The sequence below is a fragment of the Suillus paluster genome (genome assembly GCF_016628075.1).
Source record: "Suillus paluster strain FC165 chromosome Unknown EDB91scaffold_58, whole genome shotgun sequence".
Lineage (NCBI taxonomy): Eukaryota > Fungi > Basidiomycota > Agaricomycetes > Boletales > Suillaceae > Suillus > Suillus paluster.
The window spans coordinates 134,237-153,321 of NW_024537618.1; the positions used below are offsets into that span (position 1 = coordinate 134,237).

The window sequence follows — 19,085 nt, forward strand, 5'->3', positions numbered from 1 at the left end:
CATTGTACCCTTGACAAGAACTCCCTCGGCGTCAACCTTAGGTATGTGGTTGTGATCCCTGCTTGAGATACAACAAAGGTACACGAAAATAGTTCCTCGTTGCATGTTCCCCATTCTCTCTCTAAATGCTGTGATCTTCCAAGGTCAGTCATTTTTGGATGGGGACTGCTTTTAGTCCCATGGTGCGGAGGCATGGCAGTGTAGTGCCATCTATCGGATAGCCGCTTAGCTATGGTCATTATGTGCAATGCAATCAAGTCATTTTTTTCTCCGCAAACACACTCTAAAGGGCACTTCTAGATAAAATCTTAGAACAACATGTTGTATTGGCCAAAGGCGCCAAGGCGTTGATATTGGTCAGGCGATTTTTTCCATCGGCATTTAGTCAAGGCATGGTCCTTGTCTGATGTTGACCCCAGATCAGCAAAGCGAAAGCAGACCGTCATTAGATTGCAATACTATTTACTACAGACAGACGAGTATATAAAATCTATGAAGAGACAACATGCAGGTTTGTAGCTTGTCTGAGGGCCATTCGTTTTTGTCATATCTTGAATAAGGCACTGTTGGTGCTGATGGGTCTCTTGGCAGCAGAGGAAGCGGGAAAAGCTTGGCTGAGGAAGTGATAATGTATCAGCCTTGGCGACGTGGTGAAGGATGCTAAACATACTGATTCCACCAAGTCAGCAGCTTGTCAACTTCCTTAGATTCCTCAGGGTCTTCTAAGAGATCAAGGAGGCTATGGTAGAATGTCTCAGAGTCTGTGGTCGTGTCGGTTCATGAGAACACTGAAGATGAGCTTAAGGCAAATCGCACCTTCACTCGTACATCAAAACTACTCTGCCACAAAAGTATCATTATCGATGAACCTGAGTTGCAATATAGGCTATGGAGGCCATGGTGACAGAGTTCATGCCATGGAGGTGAGCATTACCGGATCATGTGGCTTTGGGCTCTCTGTCAACTGAACTTGGAGAGGTGAAAACGTGCTTGTAGGCCTGTTGGAACATGATGTAGTAAACGGGCGAGGTGATATCACGAGTGCGCACTCACACATACTAACAGGTGGCTCCTAAGAAGACCGGACCATGGGTCATCATGATCATAAACATAGTGGGCATACAAGAAGATGGGCCATTGATCCCCACAGACTAACATTTCACCACTGCAAAGATCCTCTTTAATCCTGTTAATTAAAAATCAGTGCAATATTCAAGGATGGCAAACCAAAACATACCGAGGATCGTTCCAATCCAGCCCAGCAGGACAGAGGAGAGATCCAGTGAGCTTATGGTTGAATCCACGGTCAATTTTGGAATTTCTGTGTAAAGGAGGCTGTATCGCTTCTCCTTTTGGCGAAATCCAATCAAGCACCACAGACTTCAACGTTTTTGTGTTGTCACCTCTGGCACCTGTGGCTCCCTTGCCAATCTGTAAATTACGAGCGCAAAATCTGGCCATGCAGATAATGATATAGCAGCTCCCCAACGTGAAGGATGTCCTCATCAGATCCATCCTTCAATCGGTCCAGAAGGCCGGGGTAGGAATCTAAGAGTTGCTCAAAGACGCAATGTTCTTGCCGCTCTCTATCAAGTACATCAGTCAACAAGCGAATACAGATTGTGTATGTCTCTTACTCTGCAGAGAAGTCTTCCAATGGAGTGTCTTCCATTTGCTCCAGTCTTAATATACCATTGGTGAGCAAGGAAGGGTAGTTGCAGAGTGCGAACACCGTTTGACCAAAGTGGTGTCTGTGGGAGATGAGCGGATCGGATGAGGAGCTGGGGGACAGGATGAGTGTACAAAACTTGTATTCAATTGGGACAATTTACGCTTTTTTGCAAGGTCCCATTTGGAGGGTGGATGAGCCGTGTTTGGCCAAAATACTGGAAGTGGTGTCCTGGGTGGTCATGGAAGCTGGGAGGAAAGGATAGCATTGGCTTCACAGATACTGAAAGTCGCTTTTATCCCCAGCATTACGCTATGTAATATCTCAGGGAAACTGGTAGCCAGAGTGGGCACTGAACTTAACTGGTGGGCAGGGCAGTAGGCACGGTACATAACCGGTGGCCAGAGCAGTGGGCCAAATGGTGGGATTACGGTTCGCCAAAATGGTGGCCAAGGTGAATATCTGTCAACCTTGAGCTGAAGGGGAGCTACAATCTGATGGCTAGATTAAAGTGTGACATAAGTACCACCATAGGCATATAGCTCCATTGACCTTGCATCATCTTGTGGCAGCTCGCCACTTTACATCTGCCTAGGTCCAATATGTCGCGTCTCTCATGCCAGGCTTTCAAACTACAAGGACATAGTATCAACTTAAACCTGCAGTAAACCTAACGCACCTACCCGGAGGCGAGATATGCTGATGCCTTTGCTTAGGATTGAGTTAGTGGGCCATGCAAGTGAAAGCGATGAGGAACTCACCAGGTAAAATCAGTCAATACCATCAATTATTCTTGAAGTCCATCATAGGCTAGCGAGGATGTTGATGATAACAAATCAGCAAGGAACGACAAGGCTTCCCTTGTGCTTCTGCCAGCAAAAAAACACAAAGATGATGAGGTGGACTCCATTGCCAGGCTGAAAGAGCGCCTGCAGCTGGCAGAGACGAATTGCGCAAGGCTGGAAAATCTGTACCAAAAGTACAGACTTCGCTGGTTAGAGGAAAATTACCGGGTAAGGGTGATGGAAGAATACGTACCAAGTGGAATCAGCACTTGTTCTCCTCGTCAGATTGCATGGGATGCCCCTTCTCCCACTCAAAGTATGTCGGATGTGAGTGGCCCTGAAAATAAACTGACTGTATCACCCAGGCGAATACAAATTTGAGGTTGAGCCTGAGGACCAAGAGTAAATTCAGAAGGAGTACTGTAGTGTTTTATTGTGATAACAAACCAATTTTCTCTCGATTGCAGACAGCAATGAGCCATATGACAGATACGGATACTACTAGATAACGTTGTGAGCCTTGACATTGTAAGACTATTCGGACCCACTGTCATGTCTTCGGAAAGTGCCTAATACTCCACCACCTTGTCTACTGTCAGATGATGCAGCATTTAGCATTGACTCACCTCACGAGCTCCAAGGCCTTCAAGAAGACCATGATCACGTATGGGCGTCGAGATTTGTGTGGTCGAGAAGATAAGATCTACCATATATAGAGCGGCTTGGAACACAGAAAAATGATATGAATTGATCAAGAAATGATTGAGATGAGTGATCTCGGGCGCCGGAGGATGGAGTCGTAGAATTTCATGAACAACCCCATCCAAGTATGGGAGATCAGCCTTTAATTGATCATATGTTGGATCAGTGCCAAACACAAGCAGTTCCTCTCTGAGTCTGGTTTGGACATCGGGGTGTTGCGATAGCTCGATCAGCACCCACTGATCATCACATGAATAGCGTGCACATGTGTTATTGGACAGTGGACTTACCGTAAGACTAACTGCCAATGAAGAGTCAGTTAATATGACAGCAGCAGATAAGAAATCAACTCGCTGGATGTCGTTTCGTAACCCATGAGAAGCAAGACCTTCATCTGCAAGATGTCATACCGATGACTCTATGAGTGCCAATGAAAGGGGCGTCTGCACATATGTCCATGTCTCTCGGGCATAAGAATGTGCTATAGCTCTTGGGTCATGTAGCACAATTATAGTCTGTCCAAGGACGCTTGGAATCATATATGCCACCCCATACTCCATCGTCCAATGCTCAAACATTGCAGCACTATCTTTGGATGAGACGAGGTCGTGCGAATTTCTGTGAAACGCCATATATGAACCTGGTACGAGGTGGGCCCCACAGTTGAGTCGTCTTCAATCGCCAGCGAAGTGCCCTCAGGACTTTGACAAAAGCCCATAATGCAGCAAATGAACGCACAACATTGAATGCACCCACCAAGAAGCTAAGGGTGACATATTGCCTGCCAAATTGGGTATGCTTAATAGATACTACTAGTAAGATGTACTATGTGAGGGTCGAGGAAAGAAAGAATTGGAATATTCCAAGTTGGTGAAGCACAAATATAACTATTTAACGTTTAACCATGGTCAATCAGTGATCCGTGGCAGCAATACAAGTAGCTTTGCCACTCTTAAAACTGGAGTGAAGTCCTCTATTGTGATTACACCAAAATAACACTGATTGATACAGTAGCTAGCAATGTTTGATACAATGGCAGTAATAAGTCATGAAGGTTAGGTCCAGTGGAATGGCTAAAAATATTGTCATGTACACAGGATGTTGATCTTAGTCTGGTCTAACTCATGGCATCACCAAACATTGATATCATCATAGTCTTTGCTGCCTGTGCCATTACTGTCGTCATCCTCATCGTCATCCTCATCGTGGATGAGGTCTACTTCCTTGGGTAGATGTCGTGGAACAATCAGATCTGGGGACGTGGACAAACCTACAAGGGCATCAGCAATGGAAGGGAGCACAATCAGCTTGTGCTTACTGCCATCACAGAAGCCGCACACATGGGAATTTTCAATAGCCATTGTGTAGAGCTCCATCTCAGCTTGGGCGCGGCATAGCTTTGCCCGCAAGATGAGCAAATCCAGCCCAAGGTTACGCAGACGAGCATTGTTACGCCTAGTAGCAAGGGACGTCACCATCAACCCCGCCTGCATGGCCAGTTCTGCTTGGAATGCCATGAAAGTTTTTTCTTGGACATTGGAAGTGACCCATGTACTTGACAGAGAAAATGAGGAGCCAATACACTGTAGAAAGACAGTGAGAGCAGCTGAGCAGATTATCACAGTACTAACATTCAAACTGATGGATGTTGGTCTTCCTGCTTGCGAGGCCGATTGACCAAAGACTGAAAGAGTAGAACCATCCGAATGTAAATTTTTCTCAATCAAAGGTTCTGAACACGGAACAAGGTGGTGGGCATTGTTCCTCGTTAGCCAAGCTTTGAACGTCTCTTGTGTTGCTATCGAACAGGCTAAAGGCATGCAAGGTAAAGGTATGTAGTTGGCAGGTGTAACTGTTTGCATCACACTTGGCCTGATGGCATGCTTGGTTTGAGCTCCAAAGTGTGCTACAAATAACAAGTGGGTTCAGACCGCACAGCCGCACTTGAATTTGAATAAGCTCACACATCCAGTGTTGTTCCAAGAGCTCGATCGCCTGACTATACAAGGACACCTCCATCTGACACCGTTTCTTCCTCTCGTCCATGAGAACTTGCTCTACAAGAGCATGCCTTCCACTGTCCCCACCAGTACAGATATACTGGTGCCTGCGCAACATTTCTTCTTGCATCACCTCTATACTGCGCTCACCGATTATTTCCCAAAGATCGCCAGAATAGACTCGATCTTTGAGCAAAGATGACAGAACATATAATTCAGTTTGAAGCTACGTGACCAGAAAACGATCAGTATATACAAAGACGTGAAATTACCAACTGACCTTCTGACTTGCGATCAGTCCTATATAGGCATCCAGCATTTTGGAGCCCAGTGAATTCGAGAGTTGAAAAATGCTTGTGCGAGCACTTGAGTAATCAAACAGATCCAAAGAAAGACAGGCTGGCATATTGAATCAATGGCTGCACATGAGTGAGTGTGATATGCATAATAAACGGTATTTATATGTATGCACAGTGGTGGTTGAATATTGAATGTTGAGTGCCTACAGCCTCCGCGGAGTTAAGATTGGTGGGCAAGCTGGTAGGCATCAAAAAGATATAAATAACTCACCCGTGGGCCGTCAACTTTCCGCCGCCTTGGTATTACCCGTTCTGCAATTGCAGCCTCATAAAGATCAGGCAAAGTGCGACTGGAAGCCTTGGAAATCATACTGTATATTCCAGTAGAGGCAAATTCAGAATCAATTTGTGAGGGATATATTGTATCTACTACTAGTAGTACTTGGTTTTCAACTTGAACATTTAACTTCAAGACCGTGACTCACTGTCATGTGGGTCTCAGAAGCAACAAAGTTTTTTTATAAGGAATGTGAAATGTGATGGTATTGATAATGCATATGATGACTGTCTTCCTAGCTATTGGTATTAGAATATCCCTACGGATGTATGACTAATCCGCATCGTTCATCATTTGTTAGTTATTAATGTGTTGCTCCAATACAAGAGTTGTTCCTCATCATCGAATCAGTCCAGGACCGAAACTGGTGATCATCAATGGAATTATGAGGCCCACCCCAACGATGAGCGCCAGCATGCATTCGATCTTTGCAGATAAAGATAGTCTGAATTCAGCTGTAAATATGCCTGCGAGAAATCCGAGGATGGAAAATGCCAAACTACAGTGGTCCCGTGAGTAATAAGACATTTTGATCCAAGTTTTGATTACCTCATCAGATACAAAAAACTTGGTATACTTGCGATGATTGCAAGACTGGCCATCTTCCCTTGTAGGTAATACACCTGTCAAGTTGGTAATGTCAGGCCCATGTTACAAAAAAAGAAATTGTTTGAACTGCAAAGTCAAGGGATCGCAGTCTGTGACTAAAGTGTTGTGCCATTGCGCCCCCAATAATACAGTAGAAACTGAGAATGAAGGAGATGGAGCACATTGTTTTTGTGGTGAGTTGTGTGCCTAAACCTGGGACAGCAAGGATGCTGGCATTGACTGCCATGATGACACTTGCCTGTCAGAGCAGACAAAGTCATAGTAAGTGTGTTCATTTGGGTCCACGACAAAGCACTTACCACAGTAGCTTGAGCTTTAGCCTGGGCACTGAAATCGTCAGTAAAACTCCTAATGTCCACCCCATTCACGAGGCCATCAACGTAAATCTTTTTAAGGTGTCTGAGAACCATTAATGGAATCCAAAGCATGATGACTGTAGCGCCAGCCATGAAGGGAGAATCTTCGAGGTCTCTACGTTTTTCGGCCAGTGAGTGCATTTGTATTAAGCGAGCTTCAGGTTGGCCATGATGGTTCAGGTATTCATGATGACCTATTTTGATTGTTTAATTCAGTAATGTCTGGCACAAGAAAACGATATCATATGGAGCATGTGCAATATTTTACCTTGTGAAAGATGAGTTTTATGATTGCCAGTTTTCCTAAATCACGCACCACAGATTGTGACACCTGGTCCCTTCATGATCCCATCAGATTTTGCAAGTTCCTCTGTGTCAGTCATCGATTTGATAATGTTGAGAGATGAGATGAAGGTACGTGCCAGCAATGGTCAGCTCATCGGTCATTTCCTTCATCTGGTCCAGAGTCCAGAATATTGAAGCCGCTGTTGATTGTTCAATGGCCAATGCTTCTGTTTGTTGTTCAGGTCATTTTGATCGGGCTCTAGAACGCTAAACAACTCACCTACACGATACCAGTTCAGTTGAATTCGCAAAGCTCTTATTTCCAAGAGGGGTATTGTGATTTTGTGAGGAAAATATTCAACATGTTTCCTACTCAATCAGTGAGAAATGTTCTGTGTCAGTATAACATCCTTTGTCAATCGCTCACCAATATTGAGCCTCCAGTTTGAGTCCTGTCTAATAAAGTCCAAGAATCAATGCACAAAAAAGCAATGTACTTTTATGGTTCCAGTGTGATGCTATAGATTCCTGGAAAAGAAGGTAGACATTCACTGGCTCTACCCAGGTAATGATATGATTCTCTGGGACGACGTAATAGTATGGATAGATTTCCTTCTCTCTCGCTACGATCGGCTCCACAACTAGCAAATATTGCTTTCCGTTTAGCTTGGCTCTTGACGCTTCAATCCAAGACTCGAGCCTCTGGAGCCGTTCATCTGAACAAGTCCTTAAGTTCATTTCGACGTATGTTGTCTTTATTACCACAAAGTGAGCGTATAACTCCAAATACCAGCCCGTGCTCACCATTCTCGCATTGTAGTTATATATGGCTCCTGATGGGTGAACCAACTCGGTCCAATCCCCATGCACTTCAGTCCTGTTGATGCCACGGTTAGGTCGACATCGTCACAAACAAAGGTCACTAACTGAGGCAACTCAATCTGCATCACATCGACGTCATAATCACGACATAGAGAATCCCTATTTTATTGAGTGGTGAGCACTCGGTGTTCGTCCTGTAATAACCACACTCACCATGACCATGCCATTTCGGTGTACCGCCCAAGTTGCATTGGCCAGATAGGGATACTGCAATCGGGCAGCTGCGAGATCTGTTAATCAACTCTTTCAACTAGGGTCTTGCATCACAGCTAGATGAACAGCTTTAGAACTCGCGACTGAATGAATGTACTGTCACGGTTGTAGCCATGGTTCAACATTCACACAATGATAATCAGTATACTGGTATTTTATATTCCGCGCCACGATCCTGATCATAATGACTCCATTTGGAACAACCCTAAACCAGGGATATAATTAGCGACCGTGCAGACTACTGGCAGTTGAAGTGATCGTGATAGATATAGTAGGAGTAGGGTAAGATGGCACTGTAGGATCGTACTCCGGTGTGTTAATATGTATGTAGTCTATGGAAAACTAAAAATCAGATAAATCGTGATCTTGCACGGAGTCCGAGATATTGTACAATGCTAAATTATGATACAACTGTTGTAGCGCTGAGGTGTGAGGGGATGAAGATATGCTACAACTTGGTATATGATGATATGGATGCATTAGGCTTTGCTATGCAGTGAATGCCTAAGGCGTGACAATCAACCCTGATTCTGAGTCATTATAGCTACATAAACAGGGCAACATGTGTGATCATGATCGTGCTAATGAAAATTGTGTGACTCACCTGAAGCGTTGCTTTCACCTTGTTTACAACACGGATAAATGTGGTTTTTATGCTGCAGCCAGACCGCGCATGGGTGGTGCGGCGACCGATTGAGCAGGACGCTGGATATCTTCGGTAAGCCCATCGCTGAGAAGTTCCCAACAGACTTACCGAATCGAACCATATGTCAATCTGCATCTGATAAAAATCGTTAGTTACTGGTCGCTGATTACAATCATTACTTACTAAAACGCTTCTGCCTTTCATTGGCAACGATCCCATACAAGCCGCGTGATTTGTGCGAGACATCTAAGTGTTATAATGTGTTATGTTTCGGGGGATTGACAGCTTAACAGGGGCCAATTACTGTAAGTGATGCAAATGGTACTACTGTGTATTGGTGTGGGTAAAGTGGATTATCGATTATCTATAACTGGAACTTCAATATTCGATCGTGGCAAGTATCAGGCTACCCAGTGCCAAACAACAAACGATATCAAAATTACATAATTCAGTAACTTATTTTACATCATTGTGGAGTGTCTATGTAAATGCTTTGGAATATCCTTGCAATATTTATGTTGTATCATAGGTCTTAGTCAGTCAGTCACACTGTCCATTCATCATCAAGGGCCACAGCTTGTGATAAGGCTATCAGATTGGTTTCGATGATGGAGGGCCTTAGTACTATCAAGCTGAGTGATGTAGCGATATAGATATGTTATGAACAGAGCGTCACTGACTCGATTAAAGTGTACTGTGACCGTGGTACATGCTTTGTCACACCTGAACAGATATGACGGCTCATCAATGGCCTTGCTCCTACTTGCATGCATTTTTGCAGCGTCTAAACAGGACCCAGAACTCCCTTGCAGGAATTCCATCACCAATAGAAGAGTTGAGTCTGTTCAACAGTTCTGTTTGCTCCCTGTGGGTCCATTCAAGTCAAATAGCCTCAGGCAAGACTTCCTGTTCTTTATCGTCCGTCATGAACCTGCAGTGCTGCAACGAAGCAATCATACCTCTTTGAGGGTACCAGAAGGCGGCTGAGGATGGTAGCCAGAAGTACTTATCTATTTTCACTAGGTGATATTGATTCTGAGATCTTCTTGAGCATGAAGAATACCGAACCTTGGTATCCGCATCTATTGGTTGCACACCTTGTGGTCCAATCAGTCTTTTTGGTACCCTCATCCCACCAAGAATACACAGCAGACTCTACATACACCCCTCTTCCACCACCATCAGCACATAAGCAGCATGGGAATCTAAAATCGTATCCATCACGGTGCATCTCTAGATGGGATGGCGGAATTTTTTTTCCATCACAACCGATAGGCCTGCGTTTTTTTTTAAGCAGTGTCAGCTCAACATTTGCATAGGATCCCAATGCCATCTCACCAACACCATTTGATCATGGACTCCAAGGCACTATCATAATGCATGAGGGTGAAGTTGCATGTCATAGCCTCCGCAATCATTCTGGCTAACCGTCGGGCGGCTTCATGGTAGTCAGGGGGGGCAGTAATGGTTGAAGAAGGTGAAAATGGAGCTTCCATTGCCAGTGAGTGATCCGGTGTAGCAAGGATGTAGGACATGTTTTACCTCGCTTTTATGATGCAGTAACTCAGCCTATGCCATCATGCCATCATCAAGTGCACCAGCCCACCGTGTGGCCCACCATCATAGCGCCAAGGCTATTTGGAAGTAATCACACTGACTCACCATCGTTAGTGACCAATTTTATTGTTGCCGAATCGTAAATAATTCCATGCAATGATCTTTTATCATTGGGCTCAACTATATTGTCTTTAGCTCCTCACGCTTTCTGCTCCTCATCGTCATGGATCAGGCTGACTCATTGTGGGCCCCAATCACCTTCAGATGCACCTGTACGCATGAATTCACGCATGAGAATGCCTACAGTAAACATCAACGCTCGTGCACGAAGGGCAGGAAGCAGTTGTTTTCCGCTTTATCTAAAGCAAAGGACCTTTTGGGTTCTGCAAAACGGTCACGAGTCGATGGGTGTACCCGCCTTAGCACTACATCTTCAAGTGCGCACCCCCACCATCCACAGGGATCGTTCCTGTCTGCTAAACAGGTCAATGAGCCATTCAATGTGGAGCCTGAGCCTTTACACGTCTGCTCAACTCCGCCAAGAATGCACCACCCACATGAGGTTTCGGGTGCAGGACCTTTATTGCAGGACCATCCACCTGCCGCTGCATCTAGCACCGGTATTGGCGCCATGCCTATGGAAATAGATGAAGATGAGGGTTTATCACTGGCACAGCGGAGGAGCTGATGTATTGGCGTTCCCATGGCGCTATGGTATAGGCAGCATGAGGATGTGCTCCCACAACCTCTTCCAAGCGCCCCCCCTGGCCATACTACCCCAGCACCAGAGCTTAATCCACTGGGACCAACTGATGTGTCCACCGGTGATTGTGCTTCTCTGCCAGTTCCCCCTTTCTGCACTGCTAGGAATGTCTTCAGATTGATTTGCCAGTTCTTCTCATCCACCCCCCCATCTCACGACCCGGAAGAAGCAGTAATGCTCCAAGATATCAGTTATGTCCCAGCTGTTGCTTCAGCAGAGCTAGATGCCCTTGCTGAGACTCACAACATTTCATTTCACCCCTATCCCAATCAATCATCTTTTGAGCTCGGTCATTGGTACTGGAATGGCAACATACAGAAGTCCCATCAAAGCTTCAAAGAGCTGATTGATATTGTCGGTCACCCCAATTTTGATCCCGATGATGTCCGGAGTACGCCATGGGACAAAATCAACTTGAGACTGGGTGCGAGTATTGACAATGATGAGAGGGACAAATAGGAGGATGAGGATGCAGGTTGGCGCAAAACGCAAGTAACTATTCAAGTTCCCTTTTCTCGGAATGCAGCTCAGCCAGGCGTTCAACCATACATCGCAGCAGACCTTTACCATCGATCTCTCATCTCCATCATTCGTGAAAAGCTCTCAAATCCTCAGGATGATGAACTTTTTCATTACGAACCTTACCAACTGTGATGGAGTGCTCCCCATCTTCCCCGTGAGGTCGACATCCAAGGTGAACTGTACACCTCTCCAACTTTTATGGACACGCACCGTGAACTTCAGGAGTCTCCTCAAGAGGAGGGATGTGATTTACCACGCGTGGTCGTCACACTCATGTTTTGGTCAGATGCCATGCACCTGACAACATTTGGCAATGTGAAGCTCTGGCCGTTGTATATGTACTTTGGAAATGAATCCAAATACTGCCGTTGCAAACCATCCTGCAATCTGGCTAACCATGTGGCCTATTTTCAAAAGGTGCGATTACCCTTCTAAAGTTTCCTCTTCAGCGTTCAAAACTGACGTCTTGGCAGCTGCCAGACTCATTCAAAGATTTCGCTGGTACTTACACTGGAGGCAAGGGGGTTGGTCGCAAGTGCACAACACATTGTCAGCGCGAACTATTTCAGGCTCAATGGAAAGTCTTGCTCAATCACGAATTTTTGGAGGCTTATGAGCACAGGATCGTGATTTTGTGCTGTGACGGGATAAAATGCCGATTTTATCCGCAATTGTTTACCTACTCTGCAGATTATCCTGAGAAGTGAGTCACTAATGTTCTCCAAAGAAATCCAAGCTCACCAAAGCCAGGGTTCTCATTGTGACTATTCAGCAGCTGGGAGGTTGTCCCTGTACATGATGTCTGATACTGACCGCTCGCCTTCATAATCTGGGAATGAGCCGTGATCGGCAACAACGTTCAATGATGGCACGGTCTCATACCTCGAGGAGTCAGCCTGTTGCTACCACGCGCAGGTTCATATACGAGAAGAACCATGGCATTGACAGTGCAGCAGTCGAGTCGCTTTTCAAGCCTGATTCGTGGGTACTGAATTCAGTGAGCACGATCATCCATCTTCCTTGTGGCCTTCACTCACCCTTGATTAGAACTCGCTGTCAGACAGCCTTAGTGTGTTTGGATTCAATGTGTTTGTTGCGCTTGTTGTCGATCTCCTGCATGAGTTTGAACTAGGGGTTTGGTGTATGCTTCTAATTCATTTACTGTGAATACTTTTTGCCTTGAATAAGGACCTGGTCCACGAGCTTGATAGAAGGTGGCTAATATATATCCAATGAAGGCCCACCACACTCATCTGCACCTCTGACAGGTACAGACAGGTTCCCCCATTTGGGCCTGCAACAATTAGGCAATTCTCTGTCAACACCTCTGAATTGTCAAACTTGGCTGCACGAAACTTTGAAGATCTTCTTCAGGTATGTGTTTGGGATAATTCTCACATTTCTTTGTGAACTAACTTGGCACGAGTGTTCTATCCCGGTCTTCAAAGGCCTGCTCCCCAAAGGTCACAATAAAATTATCATGGATCTCCTTTTCATCATGGCACACTGGCATGGACTTGCCAAGCTTCGCATGCATTCTGACCTGACTTTAGCGATCCTCGACCAACAAATGACCGATCTCAGTGAACAATTTCGTAAGTTTAAGGCGACAGTGTGCGCTGCGTACAGCACCCAGGAGCTCGATCGTGAGGTTGATGCGCAGTCTTGTCGGCAAGCAAAAGATGCAGCTAAGTGGACGGAGACAGGCAAGGCGAATGGCATTGGGCGAGGAACTGCAGCAAGTACCAATGCTAAAGGGAAACAGAAGGCCAGTGCAGAGCAGTTGCTGGATACACCCTTACCAAGGCAACTGAGGAGAAAGAAGTCATTCAATCTTCAGACCTACAAGTTTCATGCGCTGGGGGATTATGTGACTTCCATCCGTCGCTTTGGAACCACAGATTCATACAGCACAGAGCCAGTAAGCCATAATCTACTGCCCATCCACCCTCTAACTCAACTGCTATTAGGGGGAGTTGGAGCACCGCATGCCGAAGGGTAGATACCGCCGAACTGATCACAGAGCATTTGTTCAACAGCTAACTCAGATTGAGCAGCATCAAACGCGCTTGCACCGCATTAAACAACGACAGCAACAACGGGCTTCTCATGCAGAGTCAAACGAAACTGCGAGTGATCCCCAGCTACACCACCACATCAGCCAAAGTGAGAAGCTTTACAATGAAGTTGGTCATTACCTTCGCAGTCATGTGGGAGATCCTGCTATGAAGGTAGCTGACCTCCTTAGAATTTACTCATTGTCGTTCTGACATGCGTCTTAGGACTTCCTGCCGTGGTTAAAAGACCATATTCTGGACCGTATTGGCCCAGGAGCTTCTGGACCTTCTATGGAGAAAGCCACCCATACCACCAAAGAACGTGCTTCCATTCTCTTTAAACGTAACAGAATCTATCACCACAACCTGGTGAGGCTCAATTATACAACTTATGATGTTTGAAGGGCTCAAGACGTCATCAATCCGAGAACCCCTCATTGCAACATCATGCTGCTCCAACATGATGATGGGCACAATGGTCACTACCATTATGCCAAGGTCCTCGGTATACACCACGTCAACGTTGTTTGCGCTGGGAATGTGTATGAATCTCGTCAAACAGAGTTCCTTTTCATGTGGTGGTATGAGTCTGTACAAGACCATGCATGGGAAACGCATAATTTGTGCCGTGTTCATTTCCTGCCTCTAGCGAATCCGGGAGCATTTGGCTTCGTGGACCCGGGCGCTGTGCTGAGGGCATGTCACATTATTCCAGCTTTCTCTCGAGGCCAGCGCAACTTGAATGATGGGATTTCTCCCGTAGTGGGAGATAAACACGATTAGAAAGAGTACTACATTAATAGGTGAGTGATTCTGTCCGTTTTTGGCCATGTCTGCTGATTTTACAACTCTATTAGTTTTGTTGATCGTGACGCCCTCATGAGGTTTCATTTTAGCCTCGGGGTAGGGCACGTTTACTCACATAGTGCGGGGGTCTTAGAAGCTCGTAACTCCGCACCACAACATGCCAGCCAGACAAGTGCCCAGGTGCAAGACAAATGTATTGAAGACAACCCAACAGAAATCGCCCAACCATCTGACGGAAAGTGGGATGAACAGGATGAAGAGGGCAATTACCTTGGTGTCGAGGAGCTGTGTTTTTTTGGGCCGGAAAGGAATGCAAGCACAGAATCGATTGTCGAGGCACTAGATGAGATGTTCATGGACTGCACCCTCGATTATGATTACGAAAATTAATGTTACACTACAGCGCGATCTGATTTCCTGGCCGGCCTTAATGTGAAGTATGTGTTACATCAGGAAAATGTGGTAAGGCTATATAGCCACCCATAGCACTATAGACTGCTATACAGACTCCATAGCCCTATAGCTCATATAGCCAAGTGCCCAATTGTGTAGGCTTACTACACCAGTGTATAGTGCTATATAGCTCTATTAAAGTTGCTATAGCTGGGTGGAACATACCACAACTATTGTAGCTATTGTAGCTCTTATAGCTCAAAACACAAAGCAAAAATTTCTCTTAATAGCTGTTTGTTGCCATGATAGTGTTCTCAAAATTAAAAATTAAAAAAGCGAAAATTCCAAATTATATTTCAACTGCTACAATACATGTAAACTAATAACTACAAAACAGGCAAAAATGCGAAAATTACAGGAGGAAGAGGCAAGAGAACTAGAAGGAAGAATCAGAGAGGAAAGAACTTACCAAATAGTGAAAATTGCGAAAATTCTTGAGGGAAGAGGAGGGAAGGGAGCTGGAAGGAGAGGATTAGACAGGAGGAAGTGAGAGTCAGAGAAAAGACTTGCCAAATGGTCAAAAATGCGAAAATAGTTGGGGGGAGGAGGAGCAGGAGGGAAGAGAGCTAGAAGGAGAGGGTTAGAAAAAAGATTAGTCAAATAGTCAAAAATGCGAAAATTATGGGGGGAGACTTACCAGAGTTCAAAGCACCAGCACCAGTACCAGCACCAACAACATCAACACCAAGAGAAGGATAGAGAAGCAAGAAGAAGAGAAGAGAGGCAAAAACTCGAAAATTGTAAGAGAAATATGGAAGATAATCTAATGAGGGGGCAGTGGGGGGGAAGGAAAGAATGGGAAAAGACTTGTTGGTTGATCGCATTTTTGCTTACATAAGCAGTGCCAAACAAAGCCACAACACAAGACTTGGTGAATTTTCGAGTTTTTGCTTATTAGGACTAGGATTATGACAGTAAGAAAAAGACAATGAAATTGACTGTTAGCATTAGGATTTTGAATACACATAAGGTGAATTTTCGCATTTTTGCTTACATAAATAAGGTGTACCTTAACACTTTTGAACCCTTCAATTCCAAGTATTTTCCTTATAACTCACTAAGATCTTGACCTATTGAAGTCGTTAGACTATGGATAGACTTCCCTTGACAAGGACTACAACTTTGATTTAATCGAAAAAGGTTCCCACGGTCAAGTTGCTTTCTTGAACCCTTCGATTTCGAGTATTTTCCTTGTAACTCACTAGGATCTTAACCTATTGAAGTCATTAGACTATGGATAGACTTCCCTTGACAAGGACTACAACTTTGGTTTTCATCGAAAAAAGTTCCCACAGTCTACTGGGGTCTATAGTTGTTGAAATGTTTTACTTCTAAATACACTTACCAAACTTTATGGTAATATAGACTTTCATGATGTCTATACTGGTCTATAGCGCTGTGATAGCTTGTGATAGATTGTATAGAGCTGTGGTGTGCTATCGGGGCTATATAGAGGATGGTCCTCTATATAGAGATACAGTTTTTCTTGATGTACATTACTCAATGGGCACAATTTTAATTACTCATGGACTGCCCACCACGTCTGCCCACCGCCTTGCCCACCGCTCCTGCCCACCACGCATTCCTAGCTATTTGCTTCTGACCATCCATGATTTCTGGCCATTGGTAATCCATGGCTAGTCTTATAATCAATGACCGGCCTTCATTTGTTGTCAATTCACTTGCCTACTACCCTGATCATGGATAGTGTTCCCTCAATGTCCAATGTGTGGCTATACATGCCACAATGCACTTCCATCCTTCGCCTCATACAACTCGCTGTAAGTAGACTCTGTACTATGAACCATCCGCTGAATTTTTCCCTCTAGAGCGAACCGGTTTGTCACTGTCCATCAGCCGTTGTTTCCTTTTAACCTGCAATTTCAGCATCTGTTTGTCACTTTTACTGGGGCAGAATTCATTCTCATTGGTTACCTGGCCGACTACGACCACATCTACCCCATCTATGTGAGTTTTACCTCAAATCACTAATTATCTCATTGTGTTGTTTTGTTTGTAGTGTGACAGAATATTTGAGGATGATCAGCCTTGGATTCATGCACTTCTACAAGTTGGAACGCTAGTTGTCCCCGGCAAGGGGGATATCAACTATATCCACAATTTATTTGCAATAACGGTGAGAACTTCACCACCCCAGACGGTTCACTTATGCAAGTACAAACTTAGGTGGAGAGTGGTGCCTATGTCCGGTCAATCAATTCTACCTGTTGTAGACCAGGTGTCAAAGGTTTAGCTCTCCCTTCGTGGTTGGTGAGTTTTGTTCCTTAGTAGTGGTCGTACATGGCTTCTCATGTCACATTGATAGCTTCCAGAGTTGAACGGATCAGTACAATTCCATCATGCTCCATTTCCATTGGGATATCTGCCCCCCGAGCGTCTCATTGTCGCTGATTCATGTGCTGTAGAGACACCCACCTTTAGCACATCTATGCAATTTCCATCGGGACATTCACCCCTCGAGCACTTCGATTTTGCCGATCCAGTCCTTCCATATGCTATGGAGATGCCTACCTTTAGCACGCCTGCGCCAGGTTTGGATTGCACTGATTTTACAAATAGTGACTTCAACTTCTACGACCAATCCACTGGCTATTCTGCGAGCGGTGTTGACGAGCAACTCACTCTAGAGGAAACAAATGAAATACAACTTGAGCTGGTCTTCGATGAGCAACCACAGGTCGTGCCTCCCAGCCTAGAGTGGAGAGACTCCATCAGTACTGTGGACGGGGTGAAACACACACAAATATTTCGTTTCATGAGGAGGTCACCCTGGAATCGAATCATTACACTCACAAAGTGCCTGTTTGTTGGCGGTTTGTGGACAGGAGCTTCTGGAAACCCGTTTCGAATTTCTGTGACAAACACACGATGTTTGATAACGAATTGTTTTCTCACTAGTTTAGACATGGCTCAAAAGACCTACGAGGCCATGGAGTCCCAACCAGGTAGGCGCCTTGCATCTTGGATGCTACATTATGAGTCGCTATCTTACAGTTTGATCAGTGATCATGAAGATCTCAAAGACCGAAACCGTGTCTGTCGGATGGCCTGTGCTTCACTTAAGTGTATGTTTTCTCTCGTCCTTGCGTTTACTTCCTCCAAGGAACTAATTTGAGCAGCTGGCCAAGTTGTTCTCCAGTGCTAAATCGGACCTAGGAAAAGTCCTGAAAGGTGCGATGTCAGCACACCCCAACTTTGCCACCAAGATGAGCCAGAAGGCTATCTCCTTCGTTCTGATGTTTAACTCAGGCAAATCCTCTCAGGTAAGAGACTGGAGACCAACTAGCCTAATTCAACCTCAAGTGTTTTGTTATCCAGGTCCAGCAAGCAATTTCAGACCTCATAAGTCACCAGATATTTCGAGAAGTTCTGTGGGCATCCCTTTTGTATCCCATTGAAGGGTTATCAGATGGAAAACGCGATGGAAGGATCGGCAACCTTTTTCCAGAAGAGGTTCTGTCAAGCTTCAATTGTTTAGCACAACACCTGGTTGGAAATTTAATGACTTTCGCAAGTCTTTCCTCCCTTTATCCTTTTGTATCAAATTAACAGAAGTTGTGTCAATATATCAGATTTACCATACTCTACTTCTCATCATGAAGGATGGAAAGAAGAAGAGGAAGAACAAGACCAAGATCGAGGCCGAGGCCGGGGTTGGGAACAAAGTTGAGGCTGAGGTCGAGGTCGAGGTCGAGGTCGAGGTGGATGCCGATATTGACATCGCGAATATCCTGGAACCAGCACCGATGAATGACATTATCATGACGGCTCTGGACCATATGTATGACCAACCACACATGTTTCCAGCGTTCTCGGAGGCCGTGAGGAGTCTCCCCTTCATAATGTAAATTTCATCTGCGCATTGTTTTACCTAGCTCATCATGATCTACATTTAGGAGTACTAATGTTCTGCAGATCGCCACAAAGTTGCGACATGCGAAAAGCACTATCTCTGACACCACTGGTGACAGGCGAATGAACTTGGAAGACATTCAGCCTATCATTATTCAGCCAATCCCCACTGGTCAGTTTGGCGCGCTTCCCAATGGTGACGGCTTCAGTTCCCCGAGGTCTCTGAGAGTTATATGGGACTTGCCTATTTCATTATTCACACACAAGTAG

The 19,085-nt window shown here is 45.1% G+C and overlaps 8 protein-coding genes across 8 annotated transcripts; 2 read left to right on the top strand and 6 right to left on the bottom strand.

The window, feature by feature from the left end:
• Window positions 1-544: 544 nt before the first annotated feature.
• EDB91DRAFT_1238763 (uncharacterized protein) lies at window positions 545-1,912 on the bottom strand (the record flags this gene model as incomplete). Its single annotated transcript, XM_041321766.1, has 10 exons — window positions 545-614; window positions 671-753; window positions 790-816; window positions 870-886; window positions 971-998; window positions 1,060-1,186; window positions 1,238-1,431; window positions 1,490-1,586; window positions 1,638-1,781; window positions 1,833-1,912. 10 exons carry the CDS (start codon window positions 1,910-1,912, stop codon window positions 545-547), a joined length of 867 nt encoding a protein of 288 aa, XP_041173911.1.
• A 1,153-nt stretch (window positions 1,913-3,065) lies between these two features.
• Window positions 3,066-3,374, bottom strand: EDB91DRAFT_1058067 (uncharacterized protein; the record flags this gene model as incomplete). Its single annotated transcript, XM_041314129.1, has 1 exon — window positions 3,066-3,374. A coding segment is annotated over one exon (309 nt), but the record flags the coding sequence as incomplete, so codon positions are not given.
• Window positions 3,375-4,286: 912 nt separating this feature from the next.
• On the bottom strand, window positions 4,287-5,946 carry EDB91DRAFT_1084757 (uncharacterized protein; the record flags this gene model as incomplete). Its single annotated transcript, XM_041315811.1, has 7 exons — window positions 4,287-4,426; window positions 4,475-4,739; window positions 4,788-4,966; window positions 5,121-5,342; window positions 5,437-5,521; window positions 5,727-5,813; window positions 5,941-5,946. The coding sequence occupies 7 exons, from the start codon at window positions 5,944-5,946 to the stop codon at window positions 4,287-4,289; spliced, it is 984 nt and encodes a 327-aa protein (XP_041173913.1).
• A 399-nt stretch (window positions 5,947-6,345) lies between these two features.
• On the bottom strand, window positions 6,346-8,252 carry EDB91DRAFT_1084758 (uncharacterized protein; the record flags this gene model as incomplete). Its single annotated transcript, XM_041315812.1, has 10 exons — window positions 6,346-6,415; window positions 6,563-6,639; window positions 6,701-6,951; window positions 7,074-7,127; window positions 7,323-7,411; window positions 7,470-7,494; window positions 7,540-7,795; window positions 7,847-7,919; window positions 8,078-8,154; window positions 8,235-8,252. 10 exons carry the CDS (start codon window positions 8,250-8,252, stop codon window positions 6,346-6,348), a joined length of 990 nt encoding a protein of 329 aa, XP_041173914.1.
• A 1,290-nt stretch (window positions 8,253-9,542) lies between these two features.
• EDB91DRAFT_1084759 (uncharacterized protein) lies at window positions 9,543-10,318 on the bottom strand (the record flags this gene model as incomplete). Its single annotated transcript, XM_041315813.1, has 4 exons — window positions 9,543-9,648; window positions 9,743-9,766; window positions 9,881-10,060; window positions 10,122-10,318. The coding sequence occupies 4 exons, from the start codon at window positions 10,316-10,318 to the stop codon at window positions 9,543-9,545; spliced, it is 507 nt and encodes a 168-aa protein (XP_041173915.1).
• Window positions 10,319-12,490: 2,172 nt separating this feature from the next.
• EDB91DRAFT_1251784 (uncharacterized protein) lies at window positions 12,491-14,879 on the top strand (the record flags this gene model as incomplete). Its single annotated transcript, XM_041323425.1, has 9 exons — window positions 12,491-12,622; window positions 12,673-12,759; window positions 12,814-12,839; window positions 12,894-12,999; window positions 13,052-13,546; window positions 13,596-13,856; window positions 13,908-14,051; window positions 14,466-14,485; window positions 14,540-14,879. 9 exons carry the CDS (start codon window positions 12,491-12,493, stop codon window positions 14,877-14,879), a joined length of 1,611 nt encoding a protein of 536 aa, XP_041173916.1.
• A 335-nt stretch (window positions 14,880-15,214) lies between these two features.
• On the bottom strand, window positions 15,215-15,796 carry EDB91DRAFT_1349083 (uncharacterized protein). Its single transcript, XM_041326001.1, has 3 exons — window positions 15,580-15,796; window positions 15,352-15,508; window positions 15,215-15,318 (listed from the first exon to the last, which is right to left on the bottom strand). Exons 1-3 carry the CDS (start codon window positions 15,764-15,766, stop codon window positions 15,246-15,248), a joined length of 417 nt encoding a protein of 138 aa, XP_041173917.1. The 5' UTR covers window positions 15,767-15,796; the 3' UTR covers window positions 15,215-15,245.
• An 864-nt stretch (window positions 15,797-16,660) lies between these two features.
• On the top strand, window positions 16,661-19,085 carry EDB91DRAFT_1251786 (uncharacterized protein; the record flags this gene model as incomplete). Its single annotated transcript, XM_041323426.1, has 11 exons — window positions 16,661-16,723; window positions 16,772-16,780; window positions 16,830-16,910; window positions 16,963-17,079; window positions 17,130-17,213; window positions 17,269-17,908; window positions 17,967-18,028; window positions 18,083-18,226; window positions 18,282-18,416; window positions 18,479-18,807; window positions 18,860-19,085. 11 exons carry the CDS (start codon window positions 16,661-16,663, stop codon window positions 19,083-19,085), a joined length of 1,890 nt encoding a protein of 629 aa, XP_041173918.1.

What these genes read in the sequence shown, in the direction of transcription:
- EDB91DRAFT_1349083 (XM_041326001.1), bottom strand. Translation starts at nt 15,766, where the DNA reads ATGCGATCAACCAACAAGTCTTTTCCCATTCTTTCCTTCCCCCCCACT. An exon ending in TGCTGGTGCTTTGAACTCTG is followed by an intron (nt 15,509 to 15,579) that starts GTAAGTCTCCCC and finishes CTCTCCTTCTAG; the next exon opens with CTCTCTTCCCTCCTGCTCCT. An exon ending in TTCGCAATTTTCACTATTTG is followed by an intron (nt 15,319 to 15,351) that starts GTAAGTTCTTTC and finishes TCTTCCTTCTAG; the next exon opens with TTCTCTTGCCTCTTCCTCCT.